The 12,338-nt window shown below is 47.1% G+C and overlaps 1 protein-coding gene across 1 annotated transcript in view; it reads left to right on the forward strand.

Moving 5' to 3' along the window:
* The window catches only part of VWA3A (von Willebrand factor A domain containing 3A), a 52,375-nt gene that overhangs the window by 22,534 nt on the left and 17,503 nt on the right, over positions 1-12,338 (forward strand). The window contains exons 13-20 of the mRNA XM_021686830.1: positions 324-459; positions 569-672; positions 1,986-2,066; positions 2,485-2,579; positions 4,374-4,493; positions 8,801-8,875; positions 9,039-9,183; positions 9,827-10,022. Coding sequence (XP_021542505.1) covers positions 324-459; positions 569-672; positions 1,986-2,066; positions 2,485-2,579; positions 4,374-4,493; positions 8,801-8,875; positions 9,039-9,183; positions 9,827-10,022 — 952 coding nt within the window. The remainder of the gene's footprint in view (positions 1-323; positions 460-568; positions 673-1,985; positions 2,067-2,484; positions 2,580-4,373; positions 4,494-8,800; positions 8,876-9,038; positions 9,184-9,826; positions 10,023-12,338) is intronic.

Raw genomic sequence — 12,338 nt, forward strand, 5'->3', positions numbered from 1 at the left:
CCTTGTGTCAGGAGCTCATGGAGGGGCCACCAGCCATCTTGGAGCCCAAGGTGATGATCTTGATGGTAAGGGTGGGGAGGGGCCAGGAGGATGGACAAATCAAAGAGGAAGCAAGTTGCTGGGGACATCTTCTTACCCTGGAAATTCCAGCAATCTCCCGAGAAGGGGATGGGGATGGTGGGAGGGGAAGGCAGAACTGCCTTTAATTTACCTGGTAATGTTTTCAGATGCTCCACTTAGGGGACCTGGGTGGGTTGGGGAGACTAAGGGCTTCTCAGCTCTAAAATATGATTTTGTAATGAAGCCTTTTAAATTTAATTTAGATTTCCACAGAGATTGCAAAAGGTCCACTCACAGGTCTCTTGCCTAAACCCCCAAAGCATGAGGGTCCCCTCACAATTGAGTTCCCAAACTTGGACAAGACTTCTGCAGAATGGCTAAAGATCAATGGCCTAAAAGGTAAGTCCCCAAAGAGGGCAGAACCCAGGACTCAGGTGACTGACGAAAAGGCATAAACCCTCTGGGGCTTCAAGAACTGTATCTCAAACACCACTGTTTATTTTTACAGCCAAAAAGCTAAGCCTTTATCAGGTTCTGGCACCCAATGCATTCTCTCCTGTGAAGGAATTTGTGCCTATTCTCCAGAAAACAGTATCTTCAACTATCCATGAGGTAACTCAGATTCAGAGTTCTTTCCAGTCCTCTGCAGGGGGGCTCCTCTGTGACCTTTCCCCTCCTTTTTTTTTTTTTTTTAAGATTATTTATTTGACAGAGAGAGACACAGCGAGAGAGGGAACACAAGCAGGGGGAGAGGGAGAGGGAGAAGCAGGCTTCTCGCTGAGCAGGGACCCCAATGCAGGGCTCGATCCCAGAACCCTGGGATCATGACCTGAGCCAAAGGCAGATGCTTAACAACTGAGCCACCCAGGCGCCCCTGACCTTTCCGTTCTTAAATGTCCAGGAAATAAGAGTCATAAGTCAGAGCACGAGGAGCTGGGGTCTGAGGGCCTGGAGTGGGATGCAGGCTTTCCAGAACTTTCTAGAACTCTCATCATATCTACTCTAACTGCAGTTTTGCAAAGATTTGAACCTGAACTCTGGAAGATGGGGCAAGAGGGAGCAAGTCAGGGATAAGGGAGCAAGTCGCCTCCTCCTTGAAGGTTTTCCTCCATGCACTCTGAACACACTTGCTCTCCTTGTGTCCTCACTGTACCTGGTACAGACTTCTGCCCTAGCTCCTATAATGTGTTAACGTGTGTACTTATTACATGTCTAAACCCCCACCACAGTAGGAGACCTTAAAAGAACAAACTCTCTTCTCCAACCCTGTATCCCCAATATCTAGTACAAGCAAGCAGCCGATGAATGTTTCCCAGACGGCTGACTGGGTGGAAGGAAGGATGGAAATGTAAACATATGGAACTATGGAGGGGTAAAAATGGAAGGATGAATGACATAATAGAATAGAAAAGGATGGAAGGATGGAGAAACGGAAGGAGAGCATAATAGGCGAAGAGAAAGGTCAATGGAAAGATGGAAGAACCAAAGAGAAGAGGGATAGATAATTGTAGCATCAGATTGATGAGTGACTAGGTGGGTGGATATGACGACTTGGTGGAGGATGAAAAATTAGATTTTCCAAGTGCCCATGAAGGCCTATCCGGGTTCCCAGTATGTTTTAAGGTCTCCGACTCTGCTACTACAAAACCTCCAACCATAGGTTGTATCAAGACTCCGATGTTTGGAAGACCCTCCTCAGAAGGCAGGCTGGCTTGCTCTCAGGCATGGTGCACTCAGGGACCAGTGTCCTGAAGGCCCTCTGCTGCCATGACCAGGGACGCATAATGCGACCCCAGATGTGCTCGAAGCCCATTTCCCTCTCACACATCTGATTTGGAGAGCCCAGTGCCCAAATTAAACTTAACAATCCTTCCCCGCATGTGCTCTGTTCACCTGCCACCCATCCTGGCCACACCTGAGTGCAGAGGGCAATGGTCCAGTTTGAATGGCATGACGGGACAGTGAAGAATGTTCACGTGGACCTGCCCTTCCTCTGTGAGTACCAGGTTAGTAATGGGTCCACTTGGTCAGCATATGGGGTTTGGGAAGAGGGGACAAGAGGAAGGTGCCATGGAATTTGGAGACACCAAGCCATTGACCAAACTTCCTCTTATAAACAGACTGTGCTCTGCCTCCAGGTACCTCTGGAGCTTTCTCCACCTGCTTCCCAGGCAGGGACCTGTCAAACAAACGAAAGTCTCTGATCTTTTGGGGCAAGATCTGCTTCCTCTCCCCTTCCAGGCAATGAAATATGTGGACTCTTCTCTTCCTGGTCTTGTGGCAGACTCACCCAGGATTCAGTGAAACATTTATACTGCCTGGATACCCATGGCCCCATCCCTAGAAGCCAACCTTGCCCCACAGACCCCTTAATCGGCCATCCTTTGGTCAGTCGCTCACTCTGTGTGGCCCATGGGTTTGCAGAAACAGCTCAGCAGAGCTCTGCGGTTGTACGAGAGACGGATCGAGTGGCTCTCCTTGGCCAGCCGAAGAATCTGGGGCACTGTCTGCGAAAAAAGGTACCTTCCCTCAAGTAGTGTTCTTGTCCTTTGTGAGTCCCATGTGTGACATAAGCACTTTTCCAACTCATGAATTCCCTGTTGGTAGCATCAGAAACCATCCCTCAGATTAAGGATCAACCATCACTCAGCAGAACCCCTAGAGGAAGAAGTCACCACTACCATCATCAAAATCAATACTGTCATCATTGGTTACTCAGGATTCTTTCAGTTAAAAAGCAACAGAAATGGGGCGCCTGGGTGGCTCAGTCGTTAAGCGTCTGCCTTCGGCTCAGGTCATGATCCCAGGGTCCTGGGATCGAGCCCCACATCGGGCTCCCTGCTCGGCAGGAAGCCTTCTTCTCCCTCTCCCACTCCCCCTGCTTGTGTTCCCTCTCTCTCTGTGTCTCTCTCTGTCAAATAAAATCTTAAAAAAAAAAAAAAGGCAACAGAAACTAAGGGCCAGTTGGCTTAAACAAAACAGGGAGGTCTGGTTGAAGGTACTGAAAATTCTAAAATAGATTTGATAGCTGTCTTCAGGCATGGCTCCATCCAGGGGTTTGTGCGCGTGAAGAATCTATCTCCATCTCTCAGCTCCACGTCCTTCCCTGGTGGCTCTGTTGTCAGGCAGACTTTCCCTTCCAGGGGATAGCCTCTGGGGAAAGAAATGGATCTTTTTGTTTCTTCTCTCTGTTTTAAGATCCCTAGTCCCATTTGGCCTAGGTAGCAGGATAGCCCCCTGAGCTCCCCACTTATCTTCTATCAGGTTAGCACTCCCAGGGCTTGGGGCAGGACCTGTCCAGGAACTATTCACTGTGGCCTGGGAGGTAGGATGTTCTAATTGCCTAACATCAAATGCCCACCCTTCAAGCTTGGGGCGGGTCTGTTCCACTCAATCCAAGTGGACTGACGGAGGCAGAGGAGTTTTCCAGGATGCTGTTGTGAGGGGAAGTGCTGGATGCTGAGCAGGGAGAAACAGTTGGTGGCGTTTACAACATCCTTACCATTCCATACCTTATTGGATGCATTACCACTTACAAAGTACCATACTATTCCACCCTTTAATTCTCAAAGCAACCCTGTGAGGAGTCTCATTCTGAATAGTTCATAGTTAAATAGGCCAAGGATCAGAGAGGTTTTGTGACTTGCCTAAGTCACACAGGAAGTGGGACCTGAACCAGGATCTTCTGACTCTAAATCCACTAGATTTTCTTTTGCTCTCCATAATTGCTGTCTCGTGCTCACTTTGGCAGCATACACACTAAAAAAAGAAAAAAAAATTAAATAAATGGAACTATAATTGCTGTCTCAAAATGAGAGTGGACGGTGGAGTTGGGAATTGATTTGAAGTAGTGAAAAAAAGCCAAATGGGACTAGGGATCTTAAAACAGAGAGAAGAAACAGAAGATACATTTCTTTCCCCAGAGGCCCAGATACACCTAATTCCCCATCTCATTTGCTTACCTTGTTTCTGTTTCCCCTACAGAGCCCCCAACCTCTAATAATAGTGAATGCTAGTGCTTTAAAACAGGGAAATGTGTGAAAATCATTCTAGGCAGCCCCCACCTCTTAAACCATCTCCACCGTGTGACTTTACTCCATGGTAGAAGCCCCTGGGAGAGAAACTTCCACGGCCCCCTTAGTCTACCATTGTAAGCCCACTCCTGCTGACCTCACACCACAGAGAAGATTTTGGCCAGCTATGAGTTTGGCATGCAAAACTCCCCTGGAAAAAACTTTAAATAGTAAAATGGAACAAAATAAACATTATCTGAGAGATTCAGTTCTCTTCTTAAAGCTTGTGTTTCTTTTTAGGGTGGTTATACTGCTGGATATCTCTGTGACCAATTCCATGTACATTATTCATATCCAGCACTCCCTGCGACTTCTGCTGGAAGAACAGTTGTCCAACAAGGACTGCTTCAACATCATCGCGTAGGTTCCTAGTTCCCAGTGGGGGTGCTGGGGGCAGGGGTTGCCTGTGGTCTGTGCCATCGCTGGGCTGAGGTTCCTGGCAGGTAGCTAGATGACATCTCACCAGCACCCAGCATCCTAGGATGGCCATCAGTTTATCTGACTTGAATCATCTTGTTTGGGGTATTGAATAATTAAATGGTTGCAGGACAGTCCCACTGGGGCGAAGGTGATAAGTGGCCCCCAAACACACTGCTCGATCAGCCAAGATAAAGTAACTCAGCCCATTGCCCCATTTGGATTCTGAGCTAATAAACACAAAAAAGAGAAAGAAGGGCCCCCAGGCATGCCCCAGTGTTAGGTCCCAATTCAGGTCAAGCAAGCCACAGTATGTCAAACATTTAAGATTCCAATTCCAAATGCTAACTATATAGATTTATATATATAACTATATATATTTAAGTTATGTGTAACTATAGAATATATATAAATTATATATATTTAAATTACATATTTTATATATAAATAATTTGATATATATGTTTAAAATATAAAATATGAATATTGTATATAGAATACATATTTTAAAATTATATCTAACTATATATATTTAAATTATATATAACTATACATCATATATTTAAATTATGTACTATATATAGTTGTGTATAATTTATATATAGTTACCTATAATTTAAATATATATAGTTTTATATATTTATTATAATTGCATACCTTTTCCACTAATTAGGGGAGAAAGAGAGAAAAGGAACCCACTTAAAAGATTTATTTATTTATTTTAGAGAGAGAGTATGAGTGGGGGGGGGAGGGACAGAGGGAGAGGGAGAGAGAATCTCAAGCAGACTCCCCACTGAACACAGAGCCCGACATGGGGCTCGGTCTCATGACCCCAAGATCATGACCTGAGCTGAAGCCAAGAGACAGACACTCAACCAATTGTACCACCCATGCATCCCAGACTATACATGTTTATAACACTTCGTATCAAGTAGGGAGTATTCTAAACCTATTAAGTCAGCAGTTAATATTATATATTATTCTGTACCAGAGCCTTATCTTTTTCTAATACATTCTACAGAAAAAAAAAATGCTTAGAGAAATATTTTAGGCAATGTTTTCATTCATTTACCCATCCATTAATCATTCAACAAACTTTTACTGAAAGCCTGCCGTGTACCAATCCCTGCACTGGGGATACGGAAGTGAATACATACCATACCTGTCCTCAAGGAGGTTAGGGTCTAGTACAGGGAGACAGGCATGTTAATAAATAAGTGTTATTAACTGCTTTCTGCAGAAATAGGCAGAAGGCAGGATCAGACTATCCTGCCTGAGCACAGGGAGGTCAGAAAATCTTCACAGGGGCACCTGGGTAGCTCAGTTGGTTAGGCATCTGACTCTTGGTTTTGGCTCAGGTCATGATCTCGGGGTCATGAGATCGAGCCCTGCATCAGGCTCCACAGGCGTAGAGCCTGCTTAAGATTCTCTCTCTCTCTCTCTGTCTCTCCCCCTCTGCCCCTCCCCCCTGTACTCATGCTCTCTCTCTCTCTCAAATAAATAAGTAAATAAAATCTAAAAAAAAAAAAAAAAGAAAGAAAAGAAAACATCTTCACAGAGGAGATGATCCTTTCATTGAGTCTTGCCAAATGAGTAGGTGTTTACCTAGCACATGGGAATGATGGAGGCAGTGGGGAAGAAAGGCATTTTAGGTAAAGGAAGCAACAGGGGGCATAGAGGTGTTGGAGCTATGGGACACAGACTATGGAACTTTGGGGGACCATGAGGGAGTTCAGTCGGTGAGAAAATAGGGTGAGAAAAAGAGATTGTGCATGACAAAATCAAACATGATGGAGGGTTTATATATCTAGGATGTGCTCAGGAGCTTTTATACTATAAGACGTCTAGGCATCAGAAGATTTGAAGCAAGGTAATAACATGATCAGATCTTGAATACTCATGTCACAATGTGAAGGAGGCATTGAAGGGATGTGACCCTGGAGGGATGGAGGCCATTGGGACTGCTCAGTGGTCTGCACTAGCGTGGAGTAAGCTTGAGCCATGGCCATGGGGATGGAAAAAAGGATGCATGTGAGAGGTGTTGGAGAGTTAGAATCTACAACACGTAGTTACCATTTGGCTATAGGGCGTGAGAATGGTGAAGAGAAGATGTCCCAGATGGAGCAGATCATGGAAGTAGAAGATGGTTTTAATCCTGTACAATTGAAGATTTTCAAGAGGAGATTCAAGAGTCGTAGGACTCTGGTGAGGAGTTCTAGTCAGGAAATACAGGTTTGCAAGCCATTGGCATTCTGGTCAGGTGGGTGAGACAGGCATGAAACACACCTGTGGAGACGTGAAGGGAAGAGAAGACAACTGAAGGCAGAACTGGTGAGGCACTGATGTTTGGAGGGCAGGCAGAGGAAGGGAACCCCCAAAGGAACACAAGAGAGGAGCAGCCAAAGAGGGATGAGGAAAATGAGAGGATGGTGTTGAGAAGCCACGTCTCAGAAAGAAACAGAGTTTAATTCTGCAGAAACAAAGCAGGAAGGGGAAGAATAAAGGAATCCACTAAATTTGGCAGTAGAGCTCACTGATAACGAAACAATGAGATACATTTTTTTTTTTTTTTTTTTTTTGCAACCCAGTTTGGCATCCGAATATGTAAAAGATTCAGGGATGCCTGGGTGGCTGAGTTGGTTGAGCGGCTGCCTTCGGCTCAGGTCATGATCCCAGGCTCCTCTCTCTCTCTCTCTCTCTCACAAATAAAAAAATAACATCTTTTAAAAGAGACTGGGTGTGGAGCCTGCTTAGGATTCTCTCTCTCCTTCTCCCTCTGCCCCCCCACCTCCGCTCTCTCCCTGTCTTTCTCTCTCTCTCTCTTTTTAAGATTTTATTTATTCATTTGAGAGAGAGAGAGAGCATGAGCAGAGGAGAGAGGGGAGAGGCAGAGGGAGAAGCAGACTCCCCGCTGAGCAGGGAGCCTGACTTGGGGCTCGATTCCAGGACCCTGAGATCATGACCTGAGCTGAAGGGAAACACTTAAGCATCTGAGCCACCCAAGGGCCCCTCTCTGTCGCTAAGAAGAAAAAAAAAAAAAGGGTCGCATGCTCTACCCACTGCCCAGGCACGCCTATGCTTTTTATTTTTTTAATCCAAAAGAATATAAAGTTAACAGAACTTTTCCTGGGGAATAAAATTGGAGGAATTTTTACTCTCTAGATATTGTTAGAATTTTTTATCAAACTGTAATAGAGGATTTACTATCCAACTACAATAGATATTTTCATGAGAGGGGAAGGAGGTTATTGTTAATATTTGCCAGAGAACCTACCAGAAGCTGGACTGCAGTGGGTTTTGGAGTAAGGAGAAGCTGAGGACGTGGTGGGACATTGTTTTTCCAGGGAGGGACATTGTTTTTCCAGGGAGCTGGTCCGTACACGGGAAAGAGAAGTGGCTAAAGAAGTTGACCCTGGAAGAAAGAGGAAGTTATTTTTAAGAATGGACAGGCTTAAACATGTGCAGAGACAGTGGGGCAGAAGGGAGTAGAGAGAAGTAGGGGATGTGTGGGGGGAGGGAGGTATCTGTGGGCAGAGTCTCAGAAGGCCAGGTGGAAGAATTCATCTAGAGCCAGAGAGGGGACACCTTTTCCTTGATAAAGAGGAGCAGTCCTCTTCTCAAGGATTTAAATTCTGTCTCATAGGAAAATGAGATGATGCATTTTTTTTTATTAAAAACTATAGGGGTGCCTGGGTAGCTCAGATGGTTAAGCGTCTGCTTTCGGCTCAGGTCAAGATCTCAGGGTCCTGGGATCGAGCCCCACATCAGGCTCCCTGCTCAGTGGGGAGTCTGCTTCTCCCTCTCCCTACACCCTCTGCCCCCGCCGGCTCATGCTCTCTCGCTCTCTCTCTCTCTCTCAAATAAATAAAATCTAAAAAACCCAAAAAAACAAAACTATAGTACAGACAGAGTGAAAAAAGTCAGTTGTGGGGTTGAATCTGTTCTAGGGGAATTTAAAATGGGGCAATGACTCCCTCCTTTGGGGGGTGGGGAAGTCAGAAAAGAAGTCTGGCCAGAGCTGGTCCTGGCTCTGAGTCTTGAGACCCCCGGCTCTGCTCGCCCTGCAGATGTATATGACACGTCATGACTAGCAAGGAAATCTTGTGGATGGCCCAGGCCAGTGACATCCTAACCTTTTGGGGTGCAATCAGAATTTTGCCCCCCTGAAAGCCTGGGGAGCCCAAAGCCCTGGGGTGTAGCGTGGATATATCTCTCGCTTAAGAACACGCCCTCTTACCTTCCCTCCCAAGGTTTGGAAGCACAGTTGAAAGCTGGAGGCCCGAGATGGCTGCCGTGAGCCATGAAAACCTACAAAGCGCCTGGCGGTAGGTGACCCCTGGCGGTAGGTGACGGTCAGAGATTGCGCCTGCCGTGTGGGAGGGCAGCCTCTGGGGTACCGTTTGCTCTGTCCCCCTCTCCAGCGGACTCTCCGCCCTCCCCCCGCCACACCCCCGGGGCCTCCCTCAGCTGGCCCTCCTCACCTCCCAGGTGGGCCCTGACTCTGCGCTGTCAGGGAAGCAGGAACGTCCTCAGCGCCCTGCGGAAGGCTGTGGAAGTGGACTTCAAGGACAAAGACAAACACCAGTCGCAGGGCATCTACCTCTTCACGGGGGGCATCCCTGACCAGGACATGGTGGGTAGGCCATACATCTTCTACTAGGTGGATGCCTTAGCAACGGATTTCTCCAGGCTGATTTTCCAAACTAGACTTTTTTTTTTTTTAAAGATTTTATTTATTTATTTAACAGAGAGCGATAACGAGAGAGGGAACACAAGCAGGGGGAGTGGGAGAGGGAGAAGCAGGCTTCCCGCAGAGCAGGGAGCCCGATGCAGGGTTCGATCCCATGACCCTGGGATCATGACTCGAGCCGAAGGCAGACGTTTAACGGACTGAGCCACCCAGGTGCCCCTCCAAACTAGACTTTAATGTGCAGAAGAATTACCTGCGGTTGTTGTTAAAATGCAGATCCTGTTCCTGAAGGCCTGGCCTGGGACCTGAGAGTCTGCCTTCCCAGCAAGCTCCCAGGAGATGTCCATGCTTCTGGTCCCCTGACCACACTCAGCATGAGCAGGCTCTCAGGTCCACTCCCCGGCCATGCCCTATTAAGACAGAGAAACTATGGCCCAAGCTCAGTTATCTTTCTATCCTTGGTGCCATGTATTAGACCTGGCACCCAGTAGGCCCTGGGGAAAGAGGATTAGGCTCAGAGGACCTGAGACCAGTCCCTCCAAGAGCCCTCAGCCGCGGGGCCCTCCTGCCCTCTCTCCCCGCACAGCCCATGCTCAGCGCCTACATGGCCGAGGCCTGTGGGGGCTGCGACCTCCAGCTGAACGTGTGTCTCTTCTACGTGGGTGAGCCTCAGATGGACATCACGCCCCCTGCCCACTATGCCAGCCGCACTGACACGAGGGCCGCCTACCGCGAGGTCACCCAGGCTACTGCTGGGCGCTTCCACTGGTTTGGAGACACAGGTGCGTGAGGGTTGGCAGGCCCCTCCACCTCCTTCCTTCCAGAAAGTTGTCTCGGTACCAACATAGCTCCCCGCGCCGTAGATGTGTTCCAGGAAAGGGGCATGTGAAAATCCCATTCGGAAATCTCCAGCATTCCTATTCTGGAGACGGATGGTGGTCAGGGCCACACAATGACGTGAACATACTTAATGCCACTGAATTGCACACTTCAAACATGGTTCAAATGGGGGGCGCCTGGGTGGCACAGTCAGTTAAACATCTGACTCTTGGGGTCGGCTCAGGTCCTGATCTCAGGGTCATGAGATCGAGCCCTGTCCTGGGCTCCACGCTCTGCGCAGAATCTGCTTAAGATTCCCTCTCCCTCTGTCCCTCCTGTTTGTGCTCTCTCTCTAAAATAAATAAATCTTAAAAAAAAAAAAAAAGGTTCAAATGGTACATTTTATGTTAAGAGTATTTTACCACACGTTTTTAAAGTAAAAAAGAAAAAAAAAGTAAGCCTACGTTAAAATATTGTATTTATTTATTTTTTAAGTAAGCTCCATGCCCAGTGTGGGGATTGAACTCACAACCCCGAGATCAAGGGTTGCACGCTCTCTGGACCAAGCCAGCCAGGTGCCCTGACTTAAAAATATTTCAGAATGTCACAGCTGGAAGGGGCCTTAAGGGTCTCTTAATTTAACATTTCCCAAAAGGTGATATGTTTATAACAGGAGGTTGGCAAGACGGGTAAATGTGGAACATGGAGCAACAATTTCTTTTACTGCGATAGTTGTAGGGGATCAGAACATGCCACCCCAAAATATGCCACTGGGGCATAAGGATTGGTTTGAACTGAAGACAACTTAGAAATAGTGAAGAAGTTCTCTGCACCCCCATTTGCCTAAAAGCAGGACATAAATGTCCATCTTAGGTGTCTCCCCCTCCCACGCCAGGAGAAGGAGAAGCACTGGAGACAACAAACCTTACTAAAACAACGTGTATCTTCCCTCATTTCCCTCCCTGTATTTGCCTTCCCACAGTCAGCCCCCCCAAGAGCCTAACCGCCTTCCCTTTGTCTTGTCACTTCCCTACAAAGGAGCTGTCCTTAGTTTTGTTTTTTTTAAGATTTTATTTATTTATTTGAGAGAGAGAGAGAGAGAGCTCGAGCAGGGGGGAAGGGTAGAGGGAGAAGCAGCCCCCCCCCCCCCCCCCCTAAGCAGGGAGCCCGACACGGGACTCAATCCTAGGACTCTAGGATCATGACCTGAGCTGAAAGCAGATGCCTAACTGACTGATCCGCCCAGGCGCCCCAAGCTGTCCTTGGTTAAGATGCCATATAGGCCCCAACTTCCAACCACACCCTCTGAGTTACTTTCTCCTGCCTGTGTGCATGCTGCCCACGTTAAGAAATTCTGTTTTTCTCTTGTTAATCTTTGTCAGTTTTATTCTCCCAGCTGGAGAAATCTAAGAGAATAGAGGAAAAGGTTTTTTTTTTCTCCCCTAAGTAGTTATTTACTTATTTTAACATTTCATTAAAAAGTGCTAACTTTAGGGGCACCTGGGTGGCTCAGTCATTAGGTGTCTGCCTTTGGCTCAGGTCATGATCCCAGGGTCTTGGGATCAAGCCCCGCATTGGGCTCCCTGCTCGGCAGGAAGCCTGCTTCTCCCTCTCCCACTCCCCCTGCTGTGTTCCCTCTCTCGCTGTCTCTCTCTCTGTCAAATAAATAAATAAAATCTTAAAAAAAAAAAAGTGCTAACTTTAGGGCACCTGGGTGGCTCAGTCAGTTATGCAACCGACTCTTAGTTTTAGCTTGGGTCATGATCTTGGAGTCATGATCTCAGGGTCATAATCTTGGGGTTGTGAGACTGAGCGCTGCGTAGAGGTTCTCTCTCCCCCACTGCCCCTCCCCCACCACCCCCCAAATAATAAATAAATCTTTTTTAAAAAGTGCTAACTTTCTGGGGGGCCCTGGCTAGCTCAGTCAGGAGGGTCATGGGTTCAAGCCCCACACTGGACCTAGAGCCTGCTTAAAAATAAATGTTTTTTTTAAAAAAGGTGCTAACTTTCTGCGGTCAGAAGTGACATAAATTTTTTTCTTTTTAAAATTTATTATTTTTAAAGATTTTATTTATTTATTTGACAGATAGATAGAGAGAGAGCACAAGTAGACAGAGTGGCAGGCAGAGGGAGAGGGAGAAGCAGGCTCTCCGCTGAGCAGGGAGCCGGACGTGGGGCTCAATCCCAGGACCCCAGGATCATGACCTGAGCCGAAGGCAGCCACTTAACCGACTGAGCCACCCAGGTGCCCCTATTTATTATTTTTTAAAATGTTTTAT

Source organism: Neomonachus schauinslandi, chromosome 5 (assembly GCF_002201575.2).
Source record: "Neomonachus schauinslandi chromosome 5, ASM220157v2, whole genome shotgun sequence".
Lineage (NCBI taxonomy): Eukaryota > Metazoa > Chordata > Mammalia > Carnivora > Phocidae > Neomonachus > Neomonachus schauinslandi.